Genomic DNA, 23505 nt, shown 5'->3' on the forward strand with positions numbered 1-23505 from the left:
TAATACATAAAGTTTGAGAACATATAAAAACATCCAAGAGAGATAAGAAAAAAGATTGTGAATTTACGCAATTACAACGAGTTTTTTCTCGTCTCTCTTGGATGTCTTTATGTATTCTCCAAGTTTATCTATTAAAATTGAAGCATTTTGCATATTAAAAAATTATTATCAAATTTTTTCTTTTATATAAAAATGGGAACTATTAAACAATTTTCTGTTATCTAATTAACATCGCTATTTTATAAATTATCTACAAGTTTAAGAAATTGATAATTATTAAATAATTTAATTCATAAAAATTAAAATTTTATATAAATATTAAACTCCATATCTTAAGTAGACAATAAACGGATAATTTTAACTTTTTTCGGATAATTATTGTATTTGTCCGATTTCTGAATACTCATTCAATATCTGAATTTCCTGTGTTGGGATTGTAACAGACAAATTAATCTGATAAAAATAGTTATTATATAGTATTATATAGTTATTATAATAGTTATTATTATACCTTTAATATTATTAACCGCTTTTTGCAAGCTTTACATAACCATCGTGATTAAAACTTAAATACGGGATAGATAACGCAACGCGCGCCGCATAGTGGTAAACGAACGAAGTAGCGATTATAAAAACTGTCTTTTGTAATGTTTTTGAAATGTTGCTGTAACATTCTCATAAAATATTACAATTCCATATTCCAATAATGTCTCAACAATATTTCATTGCAACTTGCAAGATTGTAACATTGCTGCAATGTAATTGCAATGTTCTATGCTGTATAGGGTTAAACAGATAAAAACGGCATATAACGCTTTCGTAAATTCTTCTCTTTCTCTTTTTTGCGGCGTATACAGGGTGTCCGGTAAAGATTGCGCCAACGCTCGTGAGCGGGTAGAGCACAGTAAACAATAGAAAAGTAACATTTTTTTCTATAACACTTAATAAAGGAATTATTATTGAGTGAAGTTTGCCTAAAGTGTTCGTCGCTGCATACTATCAGGTGTGCGGCTCAACGACGTGCGCCCGATTAAATATCGGCGCTGATTGGCCAGATTTTACTCGATAATAGCTCCTTTTTGACTCGGTTTGACCCATTTCTACCTACATGTTTCGTTTGGTTAGGTTAGGTTAGGTTATATATATAATATATATTAAATTATATATATATATATATATATGTATATAATTAAATATATATATTTTTTTTCGTATACCTAGAATAAAATAATTATAAGCATATATTTCAATATCGAAAGAAAAAGGAAGAAGAATGAAAATTGGAAGAAAAATCGTGCGAAAAATGCAGGTGATATTGTAAAAGAATCTACATTATCGATCGTACCCCTGAGCTGTCGGTAACTGTGTGTCCGAGATACACATACTCGCCGCCAGGTGGCTCAATGGCAGCTGCGAGCGGGTCGTTGCGTCAGTTCGTCCATTCGGCGCGATAAAAAAAAATTGTCATTTTCCATATTTTATCATTATTTGTGAAGAAAAGAGACTCGCGCGCAACGAGTGCGCACGTTCACCCGTTGTTGCGAGCACACACACACAAGTGGTGGAAAAACGATCTCTTTCTCATTTCATTATCACTGAAACAGTTTGCTGACCGGACATAACCGCTGCATCGATCCGATATAGCCTGCTCGCCCGTCTATCCTATTTGTCCAGCGGCGTAGATGGTAAGAGGTTATGTTGACACTGTCAGCTTGCATCGCGTGATCCTTGGCGATTCGCGATTGCTCGGTGTGAGGTGAGTAAACAGATTGCACGTGCAGCTTAAGACTGTGGTTTTCAGCCACAGAAGCGATCGTCGAGAACGTGATCGATAAGAAAAATGGAGCGCGCTCTGATAAACGCAACGACAATTGCACGTGCAACGCCCGGGCTCCCGGAGCGAAGCTACTTCTCGCCGTGAGAAAAAAAATAATGCTCTGTCGAATGTCGTTGTCGCTCCTGGGCTTCCTCCGCAGTGCTGGCCACGGGGTGGACCATCAATGTCTTGCAGAGGAGCCGCCGCCATCGTCGCTTGCACGTCGGGACGACGCAGTCGGGAGAAAATCGGCTCTGAGGGAACGGAATGCGTGCCCTCCGACACGCTCTTTGCCCCGTCGAAGACGGAGGGGGTCGAGAAGAAGGATAGAAGAATTAGGAAAAACGAAGCTTGGCACCAAACGACAATCACCAAAAGCACCGACGTCGTCGAGACGGTAGCCGATTTTGAGAAATGGCTGAAGATGCGCAGTACGGAACCATCAGCGTCGTCGAGCATGGATCTGGACGCGGCCAAGGTGGTGGAGGGCGTGGACCGGTATCTGGGCGAGGAAGTGCTGTCGCATGGTTACTTTCTAAGCAAGGATCCGTATGGTTTGTCCATTGACATCGATCTGGCCGACCCCAAGAAGCTCAATCTATCATCAAGCTATGATCCGATACTGCAGGATCTGACGCAGAGTGAGAATCGATTACTAGAACCTCCCTGTGAGAAGGTCGTCGATGAATTCATGCTGCCAGAATTTCAATTGGATCATCTGGATCCTCTGGCAGCGCTCTCATCGGATGACATGATGGTAGCCGGTGAGATCCTACCATCCACCAGCAGTCAACCAATACTAAATCAAATAGAGAACCAAGACGTTGAACAAATTACTCCAAAAATGGAAGTTTTAGAACGAAATACTGAAGTACCTTGTGAAAAATCTACGCAGGTTGTTCTCAACGAAATACCAGTGAATTTAGAAGTCATGAACAAGATGGAGGATATAAAATCAGAGCAGGAAACTACGATACAATGTGCGAGAATCCCTCCGGAACTTTTTATCGAGGCGTTATCATCGATGGAGGAAAACTCACCAAATTCCATAGAAACAGATACTCAAAATAGCATAATAGAACAATTGAAATCGAAGACTAGAATGAAACTTGAACCGCGTATTATTAAAAAGCGTCGGCAGATGACGGAACGATTGGAGAAAAAGCTTGATAAGCACATCAATGGAAAGAGTCTCACCGATACGGATTCGCAGGATAGCGTAATGGCTGTTGTTGCCATATCTACTGATAAAATATCCAACACGACGCAGATTGTCATCAACACTGGTACGGAGAAGCAAATCTATCAGGGCAAGACTTCGGAGCTGATCGAAGCAACAGGAAATTTTCCAAAATTGCCCAAGATAGATACTTCTGCCACAATCTGGAACGGTAACATCGAGTATAATGTTGATAATAATCCAAGTAACTCGTATGAAATTGTCATATCCAATGCGCTGGAGGAACTAGGCATCACCGATGACAGTTTGCAACCTGTAAGCGTTACCGAACACGACAAGGTATGGCTCTGTCCACGGACCGGTTGCAACAGGCAATTTGGCAGACTGTATACTTTGAAAGGTCACTTGTTGGCTCATTATGGAGTTAGGCCGTTTAAGGTATGTTGAAAAGTATCATATATTTATCTTTATTCTTTAATCTCTCTTTTCGTATTGATATAAATATATAGTATAATTTTCACAATTATTTGAATGAAATTGAACAAAATATTTTTGTAAACAATTTCTTAGTATTGCTCGGCATAACTGTCTTTTCCTTTCTAATCATCTTTATCGATTACGCTATTTTTGTAGTGCGATTTCGAAGGCTGCACTTGGGCCTTTTATTCCGAATTCAAATTAAAAAGACATAAGGAGACACATCTGAAGCGCAAGGATCATGTGTGTCAAGTGGAGGGTTGCAACCGTCGTTTCACCACTGTCTACAATCTGTGGAGTCACGAGAAATTGCATAGTCGTCCAAACCGGATTGTTTGCCAGGTACCGAATTGTGGCGAAAAATTTCAGACGAAGCGGGCACTGGAACTGCACATGAAATCGCATGATCAACGCCACGCTCCTTATGTTTGCCAACACGAAGGTTGCGGCAAGCGTTACTACAGCAGTAACGCGTTGACGTCGCATCAGCGATCGCATAGCTATAAAGAAGTAGACATCAAGTGCTCGTGGCCGGGCTGCGGGAAAGTTTTCGATAAACCGTGTCGACTCAAGGCCCATACGCGCTCTCATACCGGCTGCAAACCTTACCATTGTACATTTCAGGATTGCAAATGGGCATTTTCATCGTCCAGCAAACTTAAGCGCCATCAGAAGAAGCATACCAATGAACGCAAATTCATGTGTGACGCACCGGATTGCGGTAAAGCTTTCATGCGCTCGGAACATTTAAAAGAACATCGGCTGACACATAAGGAAGGCCGCTTTTTCCAATGTTTTGTATGCGATGCCCGGTTCTCTGCCAAGAGCAGTCTATATGTGCACATTAAAAAGCATCAACAGACCAAAACGGATGTAAGTTTATCCGACAATGTGCTGACAGAATTCGGCTATACTTCTAGCGATCAGAAACGTGCAAGAACGGACGAATCTGATTGCTCGCGAGTGAAACCGATCATCAAACCGAAGCGAAAATCCACGGAACTAACGAATGCCATAGAAACTGTCACGAAGGAAGATGATCTCGAAAAGCCAGATACGATATGCGATATCGGTACGCATCCTCAGAATTCTCAGAATCAACTGGAATGGTTGTATCGTTGTCCGATAGAGATGTGTGATTATCTGATTGGAAACGAAGCGAGTCTACGCGAGCATCTACTGAAGATGCACGGTATACGTTGCGACGATTTGCTAGATAAACCATCTTCGAACGTTACCAATGCTGACTACATTCTATATGCAGTGCACGAGTCGCCCCCAACTTCGCCAACCGCCATCGAGGAAGAACAGATGGTTATGGTAACATCGTGCGACGCCGTTATCCTCGGCACCTCGTCATCAAGTGCGGATCGTCGATGTCTACCGGAACCGGAACCGCCACCTTTCAACACTTCACTTAAGAGCTCGGAATCGCTGCATACCGATGTCTGTGCCGAGGAAATTGACAAGGGAAATCTATCGACCAAGAAAGATCAGAGTTCTGCAAGGACAGATCTGACATATTCGGATTGGTCCAAGCTGAAGAAAAATGGCACACTGACGGATTCGATAGTGTCAAACACATCGGATGTTACATTAGGCATGAGTAGCGATTTGAGCGAGAATCTATTGCTCACGGAGGAACTACCATCGATGTACTATCAGGACGATGTGGCAGGTACGGAATATCAGGTGTTATTACTGGACTCGAGTCCGCTTGAGAGTGCCGTTAATCTGCGCGGTCTCGAATGACTTTCGTGATAAACGTGAGTGAGATTTGAATAATCGAATAACTTTTATGATAAACGAATGGTCGAATGACTGTAGTATGATCGTTTTGGACGACATGATTCTTGTTATTTTAAATGTATCTTAAAATTGACACGATCGTTCTAAACTATGTGATGTGTGATCATTATATTAAATATAGCTTTTTTAAAAATGGTGACTCTAATACGATCTGTGATCTAGGAGCTGGCCTCAGCCTGATATCCATTTGTATTATGCGGCTCATAATCGCTTTAAATCGTTATTTTATTAATAAATCGTTGATATTTTTCCATAAAAGTAATTACCTGCGTATTTTATTGTTATTGCTATCCGACGCGTGCTTTGAAATCATATATTGTTCACAAATAATTTACTATTTTTCGGCTTTCTTTTCTCTCTTTCAGCTTGTATTTTTTTTAATATACACGCATACATATATATATCCATAAGATCTCTCATACTCATTATTCGATATATAATTTAATGACACCATATCGTGTGAGATTTATTACAGTTTAATATCTTTTTTTAAACAGCGCTATATATTAAAAATTACCGTACGCAATAATATCAATTAAAAATTTACAGCACTTTGTAATAGTAACAATGGAAAAAAAAACATATAAAATGTACAAAAAGTATAGATGTGCATACACATTAAAGAGTAATTGTTCATCTTTTCACGTTTCATTCGTGAAGTTTATCTATATACATATCGATAATTGCGTCTGAAATAAGCATCGATATAATCAATTAACTTAAGTTTATTGATTCTTATAGTATAGCAATAAACCATAAGTTTGGCTAAACAGTCAAACTCTTGCATATGTGACTGAAACACATGAACATATTCTTGTATTCTAAAAACACAAATCTACTCATTCTAAATCAATATTGAAGATATATTAATATTATTCTGGAATGTATATGCATCTTTATATGCGTATTCTTCGTTGATTTCATTTACAATTGTGTTTAGATTTAACGATAATTCGTTTCATTAAAATTTTTAAATCTATGTAATCAATGCTAACGAAAATACTAGCAAACACGTTCGCGCAATATGAATATATATAATGTTTTTTGATTAATTCGATTAACAGCGCAATTAGCGCTGAATGCGAGGTGATTTTCATCATTTTCATTAAATATAAAAAGATGTGTTAACACAATATTTTCTAATTTTGCAAAAATGCGAGACGAATAATGTCATACATAGCGTTAAATATGAAATTGAAAATATCATATAATGTTTACATATAATTTGAATGTACAAAAAATGCTTGCATAATTGATAATGGCCTTTCTTAGCGAGACGTTCACATTTAGTGAAAGAAAATACATATATTTTCTATATATTTTGGATCTTTATCTTTTTTATGTAAATAGCAACTTTAATCACATGAAAAGTCTCAATGGTTATAATAACCGAGCATTTACCAATCCGGCTTCTACAAATATTGTTATTATAGAATCGTATGTTATTTGATATCACATAGTAACTATTATTTCTTAGGAATATCGCCGAAGAGAAAATTCACAGACTCATGCAAGGAATCACCTAAATCGGTTATATTACTCATCAAATACCCTGTTAATATCCTATTAATATTTTATTGTTTTTCTATGAGCAAAATAAATGAGCTCAAAAATCACTCGCGAGGATATTCTATTTACTCGAAGACGTAGCTACAGGAAGCATCAGTAGTAAAACTTTTCCTTGTCGAATACTAAGCTGTCCTACTATTCAGGGTCCCGTATCCAGGGTTAAAAGATACCGGATAGACGAGGATATATCTTTTATATAAATTTGTATTAACTAAACTACTTCCGGCCGTTTTTCCGGAAGCGGATTATCGTTCGTCATATTAGTCTGTGCGGGTTTGCCGAGTTTTTCGGCAATTTTGCGGTAGACGCGATTCTTGACATTCATTAGCATACAGGTGACGCAGTGCAACACTGTGACGAATGTGAAGCCGCCGGCACAAACGAGTAATGTCCGCGTCGGTCGCTTCCAATCGATAATTTTGTAAATGTAATGGTAACCATGCTTATCGAGTCCGCCGGCTATGTAGTAGATTGCCGAGAAGATCACATAAAGCACGGCAATCGACAGACACCACCAGAAATTCCGTAAACGGAATGGTATATTGGTAACTACAAAGTCGACCAGTATTAGCAAGCTATTGCACACATGCATCATAATGTTGAGCGGATCCAGCTGATGGATCTCCGGATTGTATACAGTGACCCAGTAGCAGATCGTCACACCGATTGCCAAGTTAGTCGTAACAACATACAAGAACCAGTACAGTCGCTCGGTGGACTCCAACTTAAGGCCGCAAGGATCAAAACCGGATATCTTCTGCAATCGCCATCGCTTCGACACGAGGATACCGCCAATCAACGCCTGCGTGAAGCCCAATAATATGTCCCAGTTGGTCAGATAAATCGGCCACTTTTCGTACTGGAATAGCGGTTTATAGCTGCCGAATTCGAACACCGAACAAATTACGAAGCTGGCCCACACGAGGAAGATGATCCAGCGGTAGAATAGATACCAAGTAGCCACATATGACTGACATTTTGGTTCTGTCAACACGCGTGCTTGTAGTGGCTCCTGTTTGCCTGCCTGACGCCACCTGCGTCCAATCTCATGGCACCAAAACTTGCTCACCATTGCGCGACGACCTGGAAAAATCGAAAATTACTTAATGTATATTAATTATTTAATGTCTATTTTATCATATTTTATTTTATTTTAATTCTCGGAAAAAAATCGTAGACTGTACTTTAAAATTCGTCGCGAGTAATTAAAAAAAAAGATCGGATATATTATTTAGGAAGAATATAAAAGTGCGTACTTTTTTTAGATAATTGAATATAAAGTGAAAGGGGACACGCGCGCGTTGCAAAAAAAACTCGAGAGCGGAATCGAAAATAAGCAACAGAGAACCACACGGTCGCAACGACACGCGACAAATAAGACCAATTTTAAATCTGTAAACGAGCAGATTGCGGTAATACCCTACGCGGAACAGAACGTTATCCAGTGATTTATGCCTTGATAATTTAATTATATGCCGCTCGTGCATTGCTTCGTTTCCTTTCAGATGCACGATCACGTGCGGAACGCGACTGTTTCCGGTTACCGTCAGCTTAACGCATTCAAGTGTGGAACGAAAAATCGCATCACGTAAAATTTTTTCCATGTATAATTTTCAATTATTAAATATGTATATATCATATTTCGTTAATATCCAATTTTATGCACACACATACGTATATATATATATATATATATTTTTTTTTTAAATTTTATTTAGAGATTTAAAGATATTTTCTCAGGCCTTTTAAATATTGCAATTTTTTTATTTGAATTAAAAGTTGTAAAAAGTTTAGATTTTTTGCTCAGTAAATTAAAATATTCTTCAAGGTGTGCGTATGGTTTATTGATTAAAAAACTATTGATCTCAGTGGATTATTTAAATATTTGCAAATATTGCAAATTTGACTGTACATTGGCAGCGTAATCAAATTCCATATTCGCAAAATAATATTTTGAGTCTCGAGAATATTTCAGTCACGCATTCTTCACGTAACTTACATAAGGAACATTGTAAAAGGAGCAACAATAAACGTCTCAAGGACGGCAATCCTGTAAACGAGAGCACCATTCTTGTGACAATCACGGAAAGACGACGATGAACGACGAGTCACGAGTATATACGATCCGAAAAGTGTCGAAAAGATATCCAACCGTAACTTGACCTAACCTAACTTTCGCCCATCAGCTGTAAGCGTGGTTACGCAATCCGATTCGCCACGTATGGGTATGAGTGTGTTCGGGGAGGCGCTAGCGCTACAGCCTCATTCTATTTTGCGAAAGTTGAACAAGGATAGAGTGCACTAATAGCGTCATCTCGAACGCACCTTATAAATCAGAAGCTGAATGCGCGAGCGCGCCAAGATACGATAGCCATATATCTTAAATATCTTAAATTTCGCGATATCCTCGAAGAATGATATATCATTTTAATTTATATAATAATTTACATATATATATATGTATGTGACGAGAACCGTTTTAGGAAGGTAACTCATATGGTTATACAGGGTGGCCCCGAACGTTCCAGCCAGACTTTGAGATCTTATAGGAAATTTAATTCTGAACAAAAAATTTTCTATAAACATGGGTCGAAAAATGCTTTCTGAAAAAGTTATGGCTCAAAAACCTCTGATGCAAAGAAAGAGCAAAAGGTGAAAAGAAAATGAAATAAAAAGAAAATGAAACTTAATAAATTTCTTGAAACAACGATAAAAATAAAAATCTTTTTCTTTTATGAAAATAAAATATTGTACATTTTTTTAAACTAAAATAGCATGCAATAGTAGAAAATGAATAAAGATGTGAGAAAACTGGCTGTTCTCAAAATGTCCCCCCTAGCTCCGATACACTTTCGGTATTGAGTAATGACCGATCTAGCCGCTTTACGGATTTCCTCCTGATTCAACTTTAATCGATCTAACAATAAGTAACAAAAGCACTTTTTGTACGTTTGAAACTGGTTATATCAAAATCTATGGAACGTACAACAATCATTTTGATCTCATTTGAAAGATAATTTAATTTTCTACAACTTTTGTTTCGATACTTTTTGTTAAAAGACACATTTTCCATGATATTTTTGAAAAAATGTGTAAAATAATTACGATTTCAGAGGTTTTTGAGCGATAACTTCTTAAGAAAGCATTTTTCCATCCATGTTTATACGAAATTTTTTGTTTAGAATTAAATTCCCTATAAGATCTCAAAGTCTGGCTGGAACATTCGGGGTGACCCTGTATATAACGCCTAATAACTATTTTTAATTACTTAGCTTATCAAATCTATCAATTTTTAGCAATGAAAATATCAAACAATTTTCTAATAATAAGCATAACGATCGACAGAAATTTCACGTAATTTTTTCCCCTCAGCCTACGTTTGTCTCACAGACATAATATATAATATACAAGACTGCTGATAGCGATATGACAGGTAGTATGCAGCGGGATCAGAGAGAAGATATAATAGAGGGCGGGAGTCAGCTAAGAGAGTATCAGGCAATTAGAAAGAGACGAAGTCAAGTGACTTGGCTGTCCTTGTCTGTTAGCGCATGCGCAGAATAGAGCATACAGAGTCCGGAGAGTACATTAGCATAGTAAAAAATATTATAAAGGTATATTTTAAAGAAAATTAATACAGATTTTTAAAAATCTAATAAATGTCTTGTTATGACAGAAAATCAGTTAAAATTTATAAAAAAATGTATTTTGCAATATATAAGTAGACAAAAATTAAACCATAAATAAATGTAATAATTATAATTTTAAGTGTTAATAAAGGTAAATTTTAATTTACATTCACAAATTATTTTAAAAATAAATTAGTTTTTTGATGATCAAATTATCAATTTCGATATATTTTAATCTTTAAAGAAATCGCAAAAATTTTGTTTATATATTACTGTACAAGTAAAATATATAATTAAATTCAATAAACGATTTGCATATAATTCAAATAATAAAGTAATACGAAAAATATATTTCAGTTAAATTGTTATTGCATCAAATTTATTGCTATAAAAAACTGCTAATACTAAATATCAAAAACTGCGCATGCGCGAATAGACAATGACAGCCAGGTCATTTGATTCTATCTCTTTCTAATCGTCTGATGTTTCCACTTACACGATTATACTATGGCTCCCGTCCTCCATTATATCTTCTCTCTGAGCGGGACACACTTCACGGTTTGCAGCTCACCGACGTGCGTCCGGCTAAAGATCAGTGCTGATTGGCCAAACTTTACTCAATAATAACTCTTTTATTAGGCGTTATAAAAAAAATGGTTCAGAACTTTTCGACTCAGTTTGACTCAATCTACCTCCACCTTTCGTTTGGTCACTTACTTGTTGGACACCCTGTATATATACGGTCAAACAATTAAGTCTCGAAGCTCGCTTCGTATTTCTGATCGTTTGATCCGTTTCTACTGCCATTTTAGGACGTTATTCACAACTCAATACATAGTGCAAGGTTTAAATCACACACTGTGCTCTAATTTATTTAAAAAAGGTCTAATGAAATTTTAACCATTATCAGGTGCGAGTATAACATATAGGAAACAAAATAATATAGTAGAAAGAATATTGTTTATGTTCGTGAAAATATTTATTATTATAATTGTTATATTTACATGTGCAAGAGTTTCCGGCCACATTGTACTACGAGAAAAATTATTAGTCCACATATTCTATAATACACTTTAGTTAGTTTAAATTATATTTTAGTGTCAATATTTTGTAGCCATACCCTTTGCAGCAATAACAGCCGCACAACGATGTGGCATCGACACAATTAGTCGATTAATGCAAGCAGGTGGAATTTTACCCCATTCTTCCTTTAACGATTTGAATAATGTGACTTTATTTGAATATGTATGCTTTCGAACTTGACGATCTAGCGTTTCCCACAGGTGTTCAATTGGGTTCAAGTCCGGTGATTGAGATGGCCAGCTTAAAACTCTCACATTTGAAGCAGAAAACCACTGTTTTAACAACTTTGATGTGTGTTTGGGGTCATTATCCTGCTGAAATATCCAATCCTGCGGCGTTGTTTCTTCAGCATATGTTAACAAATTTTTTTCTAAAATGTCCTTGTAAATATTGTAGCAGCGTTCATATTTCCGTTGATCTCGACTAATGGACCGACTCCTTTTGTGCAGAGAAAACTCCCCAAACCATCACACTTCCTCCACCGTGCTTTACAGTAGGAATTTGGTACCGAACGTCATTTCTGGTACCAATAGGACGTCGTACATGTTGTCTACCATCGCTTCGAAAAAGATTAAATTTAGATTCGTCTGAGAAAGCTACTTTTTTCCAATCTTCGACTGTCCAATTTTGGTGATCTTTGGCAAACTGTAATCGGGCCTTCTTATTCTTTTTACCGATTAATGGTTTTTTAATACCTATACGGCCAAAAAGTCCCACATCATGTAGTCTTCGTGTCACAGTACTACGGCTAACATTGACAAGGTTTTCATCCTGTATCTCGCGTGCAATTTCGGCAACAGTTTTCTTGACATCCGCAGTTGATTTGAGTTTAATGATACGATCTACTTTTTTAGATGTTTTTCGTGGCCTTCTACTACGCGGACGATCTTTTAAACCATATCCAGCACGGTACTTAACAATAATATTATTCACGGTTGATTTACCTATCGATAATAGTGAAGCAATCTCACGAGAAGACTTTCCTTCTTCTGAAAATTTAATTACTCTCTCATGAATTTGGATTTGCGTATGCCGAGCCATGTTTATACTTCGACGACTTCCTATGAACTAAGTATAAACATTCAACACGATACTATTCATAAACAACTCTTTGGAGTCCTATTGCGGATCAAATATATTATGTGGCCGGAAACTTTTGCACATGTAAATATAACAATTATAACTATAAATACTTTCACGAACATAAACAATATTCTTTCACTATATTATTTTGTTTCCTATATGTTATACTCGCACCTAATAATGATTAAAATTTTATTAGACCTTTTTTAAATAAATTAGAGTACAAAATGTCACTGGCCGGAAACTTTTGCACGCCACTGTATATACATATTTGTTAGAATTATTTATTAATTATATACAACTACTTATTATTATATAGAGTATATAAAAATAAGAATATATAATATATAATATTAATATAGTTATATAGAATATATGTATAATATATACTTCTATATATTATATAAGTTTGTGGTTTGTCTAAATCCCGTTTACAAAATTTAAGAAATTATTTACAGATCGAAGTTTAGCTCCTGCACTGAGAAGCAATCTCTGAAAAAAAAGGAAAAAACTTTTTAAATAAAAAAAAAGATAAAAAAAGACGCAGCTTGTAATTTTCTTGTATTCTACGATCACGCGAGTAGGAGTAATTTGTGAAGTTGTCTCGTGCGGAAGGAGAGCAGCGAGACGATCTTATCAAAGAACGATGCGCGGTCACGTATTCGGGTGCTCGGATCGTGTCGGGAGTGCGGAGGATCGGCCTCCAGACATGGTCGTCGCGTCGCAGATGGTGAGCCACTTTGAACTAATTAACCCCCGTTGCCCGTGCGCGATGCTGCGGTTCACACGACTCGATGAGAGAGAAAGAGAGGGAGAGAGAGAGAGAGATCGGCCGGCGCTTGCACAGCGTGAGAGGTCGAGCAGCGCGGTCAATCAGCCAATATTAATTTGCCGTTAATTTATCACAATCTTGGCCTGTTATTATCGGTACGCGGGAACGAGCGCTAAAACAAGCAGGTAACCCTGCAACGTGATCGCAATTACGAATCGGCATATTGGCTAAACTATTTTTCTTTTCATTAAAGGAAAACGAGAAAATAGATGTGAATCCGTTACACAAAAATCTTCTCGTTCAAAAATTAGAGTTGCGTTTAAAAATGATTATTAAATATTTTATAATTTCTCTTTATCTTGCTTAGGGATGAATTTATTGAAGTCAGAAATAAGGTAAACTATTTGTGAAAGAATTTCATATATTAAAAGCTCTCTCTCTCTCTCTCTCTCTCTCTCTCTCTCTCTCTCTCTCTCTAATGTACACACATGTGTCCTTGAAGAAGTTAATTCTCGATTATAGCATTGCGTAAAATTTGAAATTACTCGCGAGAGATGCACAAGAGTAAAGAAAAAAAAAAAAATACAAGACGAATTCTTAACGATTTTTATCTTCTCTGTCATTTATCTTTTTCTTTTGTTTAAAATTTATTTTTGAATTGAGAAAATAATATATAATTATTTATGGCCTCGTGAAAATTCTTATCAATTTATGAATTATCTAATGGTTCTTATTAAAGGTCTAACGATTGCTCCGCACGGGAGATAAGAGATTGTCAATTCGCGCACTGTAAAGCAATTTAACGTTTGCTATTAAATAGTATGAGTAAGATATTTATTATTATAACATATATGTAACAATTGATTACTCAGAGTAAAATATGGAAATCGGAAAAGATTTAATAAGAATTGAAATAAATATTTTTTACGAAATCTGTCAAACTATATTTTTGAAGATCGGAAGTTTATAACCACGTACAAAGTGTAAAATATTAATTAATTGTTTCTAACTTATTTTTTTTTTTTGTTTTAATAGAATTTTGACGATGAGGAAAAATAATGACGATCGAGAGCAAAAGTGTAAGTAGAGAGGAAAAAAATTGACCTGAATTCCTCGATAAACAAGATTAATTTAGCTCTATAGCTCCTTAGTTTCCAATTAACAAGACACCTTGTACCACTCACAGTAATTCGATTTACCTTGTCAATATTCATATTCCTCGTCGTTTTGAGAATCCCCCGAACTTCCGTATTCTTGCGATTGAAAAATCGTGTAAAATTCACATTTCTAATAAAAATCACACATAGTCTTCTAGTTACGTAAAGATTTCCTCTGACAACGAGATATAAAATTCAGAAATAAGACCTCGGGCTATACTTGATAATTTGTAATGCGATTTGATTGACGTTTCCGCGTGATCTTGAAACAAATCGCGAACTTTGCTTTACCGTCAATAAGACATATATGCAGACGCGGTCGTTATCGACGATCAACTAAACTCTAGGATCAAGTTTTCCATATATTAGAGAATTATACGTAAGAACAACATATTAGATATTGACATCAAGATAAATGCATGATAATCGTGGTTTTTTCGTGGGAGTCGAGAACAACGTCATAAATATCGACGTAGGCGTCGATCAGGAGAAAAACAGAGAGGGAATAAAGATATTTTTTAGCAAATCTTCCCAGAAAAAGAGAGAAAGAGAGAGAGAAAGGGGCGGAGGGAGGGAGGGGGGGAAGGAGACAGAGAAAGAGAAACAGACAGATAACATACACGAACAGGTAATAAACAGTCTTTGCATTTTCTCAATCAGGATTCATTTGTGTAAACTCTCATCAGCTCACCTGTGTGCATAGATTAATATCGGTAGAATATTAATGCGCGCAGTTTTTTTTTCAATGTTATAAGATACGACAAGAATACCAATTTATTTTTATTATTACAGATCTCTAAAATTTTTAATTGCAGATATTAATAACAAATTCATAATGTCAATTTAAAATATATGTATATAATAATTTGTCTCTGATAAGCAAAAAATTGATTCTATTCATCTATTTTATTATACAGGGTGTCCCAGATCATTTGGGACAATACTTGTGTGCAGATAGAGCGGACCAAACTGAGTCGAAAAGTCCTGTATCATTTTTTTTAACGCTTAATAAAGGAGTTATTATTGAGTAAAGTCTGGCCAATCAGCGCCGATCATTAGCCGGGCACACGTCGGTGAGCCGAGCGCCTGATAGTATGCGGCAGTGTACACTTCACCGACGTGCGCCTGGCTAAAGATTGGCGCTGATTGACCAGACTTTACTCAATAATAACTCCTTTATTAAGCACTATAAAAAAAAATGAAAGATGACTTTTCGATTCAGTTTGATCTGCTCTATCTGCACACGAGTATTGTCCCAAATGATCTGGGACACCCTGTATATGTTTTTCTCTCTTTAATAAAATCAATTGTGCCCTATACAGTGCGCTGGCTCCTAATTGCTTATTCTAATTCGTTCTCAATTGTTAATATTTCGAAGCCTGTTCTATCGGTTTTAATTTTTGATGTAAATATATAGAAACATATCACGTGTATGTGTATTTTGAAATGACATTGAGATATCTGTATCACGCTCTCGTCAGACTTCGTTTACGTATTTTTGTCGTTTTTTACGCCATCAAGTGTGATTTTGAATGTCTTTAAATATTTCAATTTCGGCGCAATTCGAATCAACATTACTTTTGTTTGCATGTGCAAGAATTATTTTTAAGTTAATACATTTTTGCATCCAAAATATAAATGAAAGTTTTAATAACAGTTTAAAAAAAAGTTTGATAACTTTCAAAAACAACAATTGCATACACGGGAAAACTATTATAATAAAAATTACAATGTAATTTTTGTAATCATGGAACAGACATGATATTTTTATTCACTAATATTATATACGTTTTATATTTTACAAAAGAGGATTGTAATTATTCAATTGTTTTGACGCACAAAGAATGCATAATTGTTAACAAACAATAGAACAAATTTATTATTTACAACTTTTATAATAATAAATATCTTAATATCATTCAAGCTTTACAATAAATGCTGTAAAAGCCGATGTATTTTTCATGTAATTTATACTATAAAATTTTCTCCGTGAATAGTATAGGAATTATATTTTCTGTTTCATCAATAGTAACACTGGACAAAAACACTGAATACATTCAGCCAATTGTCGCACTGTACACACATTTACACATTCATGCACGTGTACACATGCGCTCCTTTCATCTTTTCTGTCATATTTAACTGAATATCATATATGTCGTCGGCAAATTATGAAGTGGATGTATTAAATGTATTCACCTTGATTCACGGAATTATATACTTCTACCGATACATCGAGCTATTCACAATAAACACATAATGCACTACTAAAGATTTTATCTCGCGATTTTATTCCTGAGTTGCCGTTTTGACACAGTCAATTCGCGGACCGCCTGCGTGTCATTAAACCCCGATACATTTCCGGATCATTATTTCGAGGATTTTGCGACGATTCATTTTGCTATGATCTGATAGATCTTCGATTCTGATAAAAAAAATTGCGAATTTTGCTAGAGACCATCTGAGGAAATTAACGCAGAGAGACACGAACCGCACAGCGCGAGTAACTTCGATACGTATGTGAAGTTGGCTCCGCACTTTTTGAATTTTATATTTTTTTCGATTGTGCTGCATTGTGCTACGCTTGTGCTAATTTGTACCGCAAACCGCAGCTCAATAACATAAAGCATTTTCCAGAAAAAATGAAAAAACCAAATTTTTGCCAGCCCCGCACTTTTCAAATTTTGAATTTTTATTAATTGTGCTGTATTGTGCTATGTTCGTGCTGATTTGTGCCACAAAAAAACTCGATAACTCAAACAACAATAGAGATAATAACAAAAAACAAATGCTCACTTGCCCCGCACTTTTTCGCGATTAAGCTCAAGTTTTTTTCCTAAATGGTACCAATTTGTGTCGTGTTGTGCCGTTGAAAAAATTTCAATATCTTATTCCGTTTCGCTAAAAAAAAATTCACAATGATAGATAAAAGAAATATATATAAATCATACTGCAATGCAAATATAGAATTTCTGCAAGTTGTTCCTTTTTACTATTTTAAACATAAAGTAAAAGCAAGAGATAAAAATCTCGAAAAACTTAAGGATTGATGAAAATTCATGAAAAAGGCATGGGGTGAATCAAAAATTTGACATTTTCGAATTTTTTTTGATTGTGCCGGATTGTGCTAGAATAGCACAACAATTTTTCCAAATGTACGAGGTACGAGTAATGTACGAGTACTTTTAAAATCTACGAGACACATGCATAAAAAGCAAGGATTAGCTTGAGGGTTTGAAAATTATATCAAAATAAAAAAAAACAAAATAACAAAAAAGAATAAAACAAAAAAACAATGAGGAACCAAATTACCGCTACATCCACGTCGGTTCTGGGCCAAATGCGATTTCTATAAGATGAATGAACAACACATGCCAAGTGAACAGAGATAAATTCAAAAAAGTTAATATTTCAAATTTCTGTCACACAAAAATCAATAAATAATCTGACATTTTATTATAAAGAAAAGTTGTACTCGTTTAACATAATTTGGTACAACTGGAGAAAATTCATAAATGACATGTTTTATTCACTCCCCCACCCTTTTTTCAAGAATTTTTATCAACTTGCAAGATAATTCCTGCTTTTCATGCATGTGTCTCGTAGATTTTAAATAGCACAACTTGCAGAATTCGATTATCTGTCAGCGTTCGTAAGTTACAGGAGTTTGAAATTTTTTGTTTCTAACGTCTGATTGTTTGAGTTATCAAGTTTTTTTGTGGCACAAATCAGCACAAACATAGCACAATACAGCACAGTTAATAAAAATTCAAAATTTAAAAAGTCCGGGGATGGCAGAAATTTGGTTTTTTCATTTTTTCTGGAAAATGCTTTATGTTATTGAGCCGCGGTTTGCGGCACAAATTAGCACAAACGTAGCACAATACAACACAATTGAGAAAAATATAAAATTCAAAAAGTGCGAGGCCAACTTCATATACGTGACTTATTCACGGCGGCTCGGTTGACCGTACACTCATTGCTGTCCAACATGCCGCGGATCTCGACTTCCTCGCATTCGGGAGACATTTCTTTTTTCTTCCTCTGTCTTCACACTCGAGTCGACCTCTCCTGCTCGACGTACACCTAACTTCCAACTACCCGGCAGTCGACATCGTGTGCTCGCGATCAATATCAATCCCGGGGTAGTCACTGACGCGCAGAGTTTCCCTTCCCAAATCGGCCTGACTTCATGTTCTCTACTGAGAAATCCCCCCCATTCTGACTGACGCAAACCGCAGACACGTGTCAAACGATCCGAGACGAAAGATAATCGGAAAATCGTCATTATGTACGATCACCTACGATCCGTGATTGAAATTTTGACGATAATTATTTTGAGATATATAATTTGACAGTAAAACTAATTTTATTTATGAAAGTTATAAATTGGTCAATCATTCTGATATATATATATATATATATATATATATATATATATATATATATATATATATATTGTATATATCAAATATCTAAAAATCACATTTCTAGATAACTAATAAATCTGTTTCTTAAAAAAAATTTATTTCTACACATTACACAAGTATACCACGAAATCGGATTAAATCCTAATTTAGATTAATTTAGATTATACCAATTAGTATTTAGTTCTTTCTTCACACAGAGAGAAAAGTTTCTTTGGATTTAATAAATCTTGTTGTAACTAAACCTAACCAAAGAAATATAATGCTTGAAATGGTCCAACCATGCGAATGTTTAAAGTAACAAATATGATTGTTTGATTTTCAAATAATATATTTATTTTAAATAAAATATTTTTTAAATGAATTTTATTTTTTTTTCAATTTAAACAATTATATTATTTTTTCAAACAATATTCTTCTTCTATTTAAAAGATTCATTATATTGCTTTTAACAATTTAAATAAATCTTAATACAAGTTAGATAAAGTTAAATGACACGTTACTGCATTTTTCTAAACTTAATTTTACTTATTCGGAATTTCTATCCGAACAAATGAATATCGGATATTTATCTACCCGATTTTCCAAAAATTAGTTTCATTATCTGAATTCTCGTCTATAAAGATCGTATCAGAAATGAAACTGATAGAAATAGTTGTTAAATGTTATTAGCCGCATTTTGCAGGCCTTATTCATATACTCTTATAACAGAAACGAGAATACGAGTATAGTGAAGTATAGCGCGCCGCGTAGCGGTAAGAGAATAAATTATACTATTCCAAATAATAGTTATTTTTCCGTCAAACAACATGGTTTAATGCAACGAAATTATTAAATTTTTTATTCAATAAAATAATGTTTCGCATAAAATTATGTTTTTGTAATGAAACAAATATAAGTCAAACAAATAGATACATTAAATTTAAAGAAACTTTATTCTCTGTGCATGTAGATGCATTTTTAACAAAACGTTATTTCCATTTACAAAAATACAATATTTTGTATTGTTTCAATATTTATATATTTATGCAATTCTGCTTATGTTATTTCGATAAATATTTATTTTATTTGTTGAAACTTCCTCCTGCTGAAAATACCTGTCACATTCATGCTGCGTCACATGTCTCCAGTTTTCTACTGTATGTATAATTTTGATTGATCTATGATCTATGGTAATAACGTTATGTGACGTCCGGTGAACTCAACAATTCTTTTCTTTTATGTAATATTAAACGTCTACGCTCTTTTTGCACTTAGTATGAACAATAAACTAAAGGAATATCTAGCAGACGAGACTAATATTTTAAAATCTAAACTATACGCGATTCGAACAAAGGTCCCCTAGAAGAACAAGAATTTTAAACAGCAACTAAAAGATACTCGAACCATGAGAAAGCTCGAAATCTAAACAGTGCGCATGCAAGAGATAAATAAATAGATCAAATAATATTTTTTTTTCTTAGAAGTCTTCTAGTGAAAACGCGTTATAGGAAGAGTCTCAAACAAAGGCCCTTCTAAGAACTAGAGTGATTTTATAGATGTAACTATAATCCGCGACTGAAACTCGCGACATTCGACACCACGTGCTTGCCTGCTAGACCACTCTTGCGCATTATCTGCTTGAGATAAAATTCAAGTGAATAATAAAACTGTCAACTCGGCCGATCATGGCGGACTCTCCAGTGGGCGCGACTTAATTTAAAAAAAAAAACAAAAATCTATACCAATAGAGGCAATCTTTTGAATCTTCTTTTAAAAGGGAGACACCCTCAACTCACGAGAGGGGCACCATTTAAAAATTGATTAGTTAAAAAAAAAATATTGCTTGCCTAATGGAGTGGGTACGCGAAGAGACGCCAAGATTCGACATACGCGAAATCCTAGCTCAGAAAAATCAATTCATCTTCGGCTCTCGATATAAAAAAAACCGTACATCAAGTCTGACTACAACTCGTTCCGACTTATTCAGTCTTCAAGCCTATTTTCGCACTTCTATCCGCGATTGTGATAGCTTTAGAAAGTTAAGTTGTGAGTGAGAAGGAAAACTATTCAGTGTATTAAGACTCTGAATTGTGTTGCGAAACCACCTGTAACTACAGCGACCTCCATCCAACCTGACAGCACGAGCCAAGATCTTCTCGCTCCGCATACCATTTGTGGTTTAGTTCCATAACGCTCTCAATAAAAAGTAAATCATTAAATTTTCCCATCTCTTTTATTTTTATTTTCTCTTTTTCTTTTCCTGAAATGATTCTTTGATAATAAATTTAACTCATTCGCGGAAACATTACTTCAAGTCTCTTCTCTCACATTCTTACTTCTCACCAAGAGTCACCTGTATTTCGCGGAGCGACCCGTGACTCCTTCACTCGTCACCGAGGGTCACCTGCATTTCGCGGAGCGACCCGTGACTTCCTTCACTTCACCGAGGGTCATCTGCATTTCGCGGAGCGACCGTGGCTTTCTTCTCCTCACCAAGACATACATATATCTTGCAGAGAGACTCGCTATTTCATTCAGTCCCTGTGGCTTTCATCTCGCCTAACTTATATAATAAAAGGGAGATACAATAGATATACTAATAAATAAAAAAAAATATATATATATAATAAAATATAAAGCACATCTACTTTTATATACCTAATATTTAAATAACAACTTTTATTATCCGGATATAATCTGTAAAACAGAAACGCCAAGAATTATTTCACATCTTTTTCCTACCATACAATATTATTGTTATTATTACTCATTTACAAATCTTTCCTTAGTGGAACGAATAAAACCGTCTTCCCGAGCGGCCACTAAATGTTCACCTAATTGTCGCAATAGGCGGCTTTAGAAGGAATTGGCTTGAGCGTCCGTAGACCCGAAACTTAAGCTACAATAACTCCGCGAGACTTACACAATATACAAGTACACGATACACAACCTCGCCCTACTTCTTTTGCTTCCTCCCCACCTTCTTATTCTCTTACTTTTTCTCCTGAGTGTTTTCACTCAGCTTCTCTCGAACCTCAACCCTTGCGAATTCCCATTTCTCCCAATTTCCCTTCTGATTGTCCCCCTAATTCTTCTTTTGATTACCCATCTCCGTCTTATTCCCCCGTCTCTTCGCCCGAGCGTTTTCACTCACCTTCTCTCGAATCTCAACCTTCGAGAATTTCCACTTCCCCTTCCTCTTCTGACTGTCCACCTATCCTTCCTGAACAACGTCAACCGAGAATCCCTACTCCTCACTCCTTCTCACGCTTCGAATCGTCCGATCTCTCAGGAGCGTCGCACGATTTCGAAGAAGCCCTTCGGGACTTCGTAGAAGAGTGTCCCGATCTCAAAGAGGAACCGGAAGATCTTAAATTGGAATCTTCCGATCTCGAAGGAAAATCGGAGTCTTTTTTCGAAGACCAGGACAGGGAAGGCTGGTACAGGTACCTCCTAAGTTAATTCCCTCCTTATCCTGTGTCCCTTATGGATGAGGGTCGGTCCAGATATAATGGACCTTGACCGATTCTATCTCATCCTTCATATCAGCCCACCTGGCTCAACTATCCCATTTTTTGTTCCAGGTTCTCGATTCCCTTTAGCTATCCTTATAGAGGCTCTTGGGTAAGGTTCCCTTCCCCCTCCACGGTACAACCCCAAGACCTCCAATAGTCCCTTATCCTTTTTTCTCTCTACCTTTCAACTTTCATTTTTCTAATAACTTATATCAGTAATTAAAATATATATATATATATATATATATATATATATATATATATTGTAAATTTCTAACCGGAATTTAAACTTTAATTAGTACTCTGCGTTGAACCACTGCTTTCCATATTTATTGTAACACCCGCGAGAACATAATTTTCCTTCACCTACATTCACGCATACGAACACAACTACACATTAGAATTTAAGAAAATGTATTGTTAAAATAAGAATTCGTAAATCGAATTAAATGTTTTTTTTTTTATTTTATTTTTCTTTAAATCATTTATTTCTATTTTCTTGAATAAATGTAACATTAAAATTTAAATTCGAGCAATTTATTAACCCAACCTCCTTCCTGTTATTCAAAATCGCACAAGGTCCCGTCCCGGGTAATAAGGATTCAGTTCCTTTACCAGAAAAGGGACCGCCGAGCGAACGGTCTTTCGATAGAGTAAGAGTGATCCTTCCGGTCGTTGATCTATCTGGGGCCCTAGTCTGTTCGTTCGACTCTAGGACACGCATCGTCTAGTGTTTGTCTAGACTAGAGGTAAGTAGGTTACGCCCTCCCGCTGACTCTTCCTTTTATTAAGTCTGGAGGTAACAGTTATTTCGTAATTAAGTTATAATATTTTCAATTTCCTGTTCTTATATAATTAGATTTATTTTTTAAAAATAATTGGAAATTGCTTATAATCATAAAAACTAAATTTTATCATAATATATTTTTGTATTAAGATTTCTTTCTATTAAGTGATATATATATATATATATATATATATATATATATATATATATATATTATAT

At 35.5% G+C, this 23505-nt stretch overlaps 2 protein-coding genes across 16 annotated transcripts; one reads left to right on the forward strand and one right to left on the reverse strand.

The window, feature by feature from the left end:
- The first annotated feature begins 1421 nt into the window (after positions 1-1421).
- LOC138931941 (uncharacterized) lies at positions 1422-5544 on the forward strand. 3 transcript variants are annotated; one of them, XM_070293252.1, is made up of 3 exons: positions 1422-1685; positions 1788-3434; positions 3630-5544. In XM_070293252.1, the coding sequence occupies exons 2-3, from the start codon at positions 2001-2003 to the stop codon at positions 5223-5225; spliced, it is 3030 nt and encodes a 1009-aa protein (XP_070149353.1). In that variant the 5' UTR covers positions 1422-1685; positions 1788-2000; the 3' UTR covers positions 5226-5544. The 3 variants fall into 3 exon arrangements, with proteins under 3 accessions (XP_070149353.1, XP_070149352.1, XP_070149351.1); XM_070293251.1 differs by having other exon boundaries at positions 1802-3434; XM_070293250.1 differs by having other exon boundaries at positions 1422-3434.
- A 9-nt stretch (positions 5545-5553) lies between these two features.
- On the reverse strand, positions 5554-18802 carry LOC138931943 (protein rolling stone). 13 transcript variants are annotated; one of them, XM_070293262.1, is made up of 4 exons: positions 18550-18653; positions 16775-17000; positions 14618-14671; positions 5555-7934 (listed from the first exon to the last, which is right to left on the reverse strand). In XM_070293262.1, the coding sequence occupies exon 4, from the start codon at positions 7921-7923 to the stop codon at positions 7063-7065; it is 861 nt and encodes a 286-aa protein (XP_070149363.1). In that variant the 5' UTR covers positions 7924-7934; positions 14618-14671; positions 16775-17000; positions 18550-18653; the 3' UTR covers positions 5555-7062. The 13 variants fall into 13 exon arrangements, 12 of the variants coding, with proteins under 12 accessions (XP_070149356.1, XP_070149355.1, XP_070149366.1 ...); XM_070293257.1 differs by having other exon boundaries at positions 14618-14705; XM_070293259.1 differs by having other exon boundaries at positions 14618-14705; positions 18508-18578.
- Between the last annotated feature and the right edge of the window lie 4703 nt (positions 18803-23505).

This window comes from Polyergus mexicanus, unplaced genomic scaffold, assembly GCF_030449975.1.
Source record: "Polyergus mexicanus isolate NDT 795.1 unplaced genomic scaffold, iyPolMexi1.0 SCAF_3, whole genome shotgun sequence".
NCBI lineage: Eukaryota > Metazoa > Arthropoda > Insecta > Hymenoptera > Formicidae > Polyergus > Polyergus mexicanus.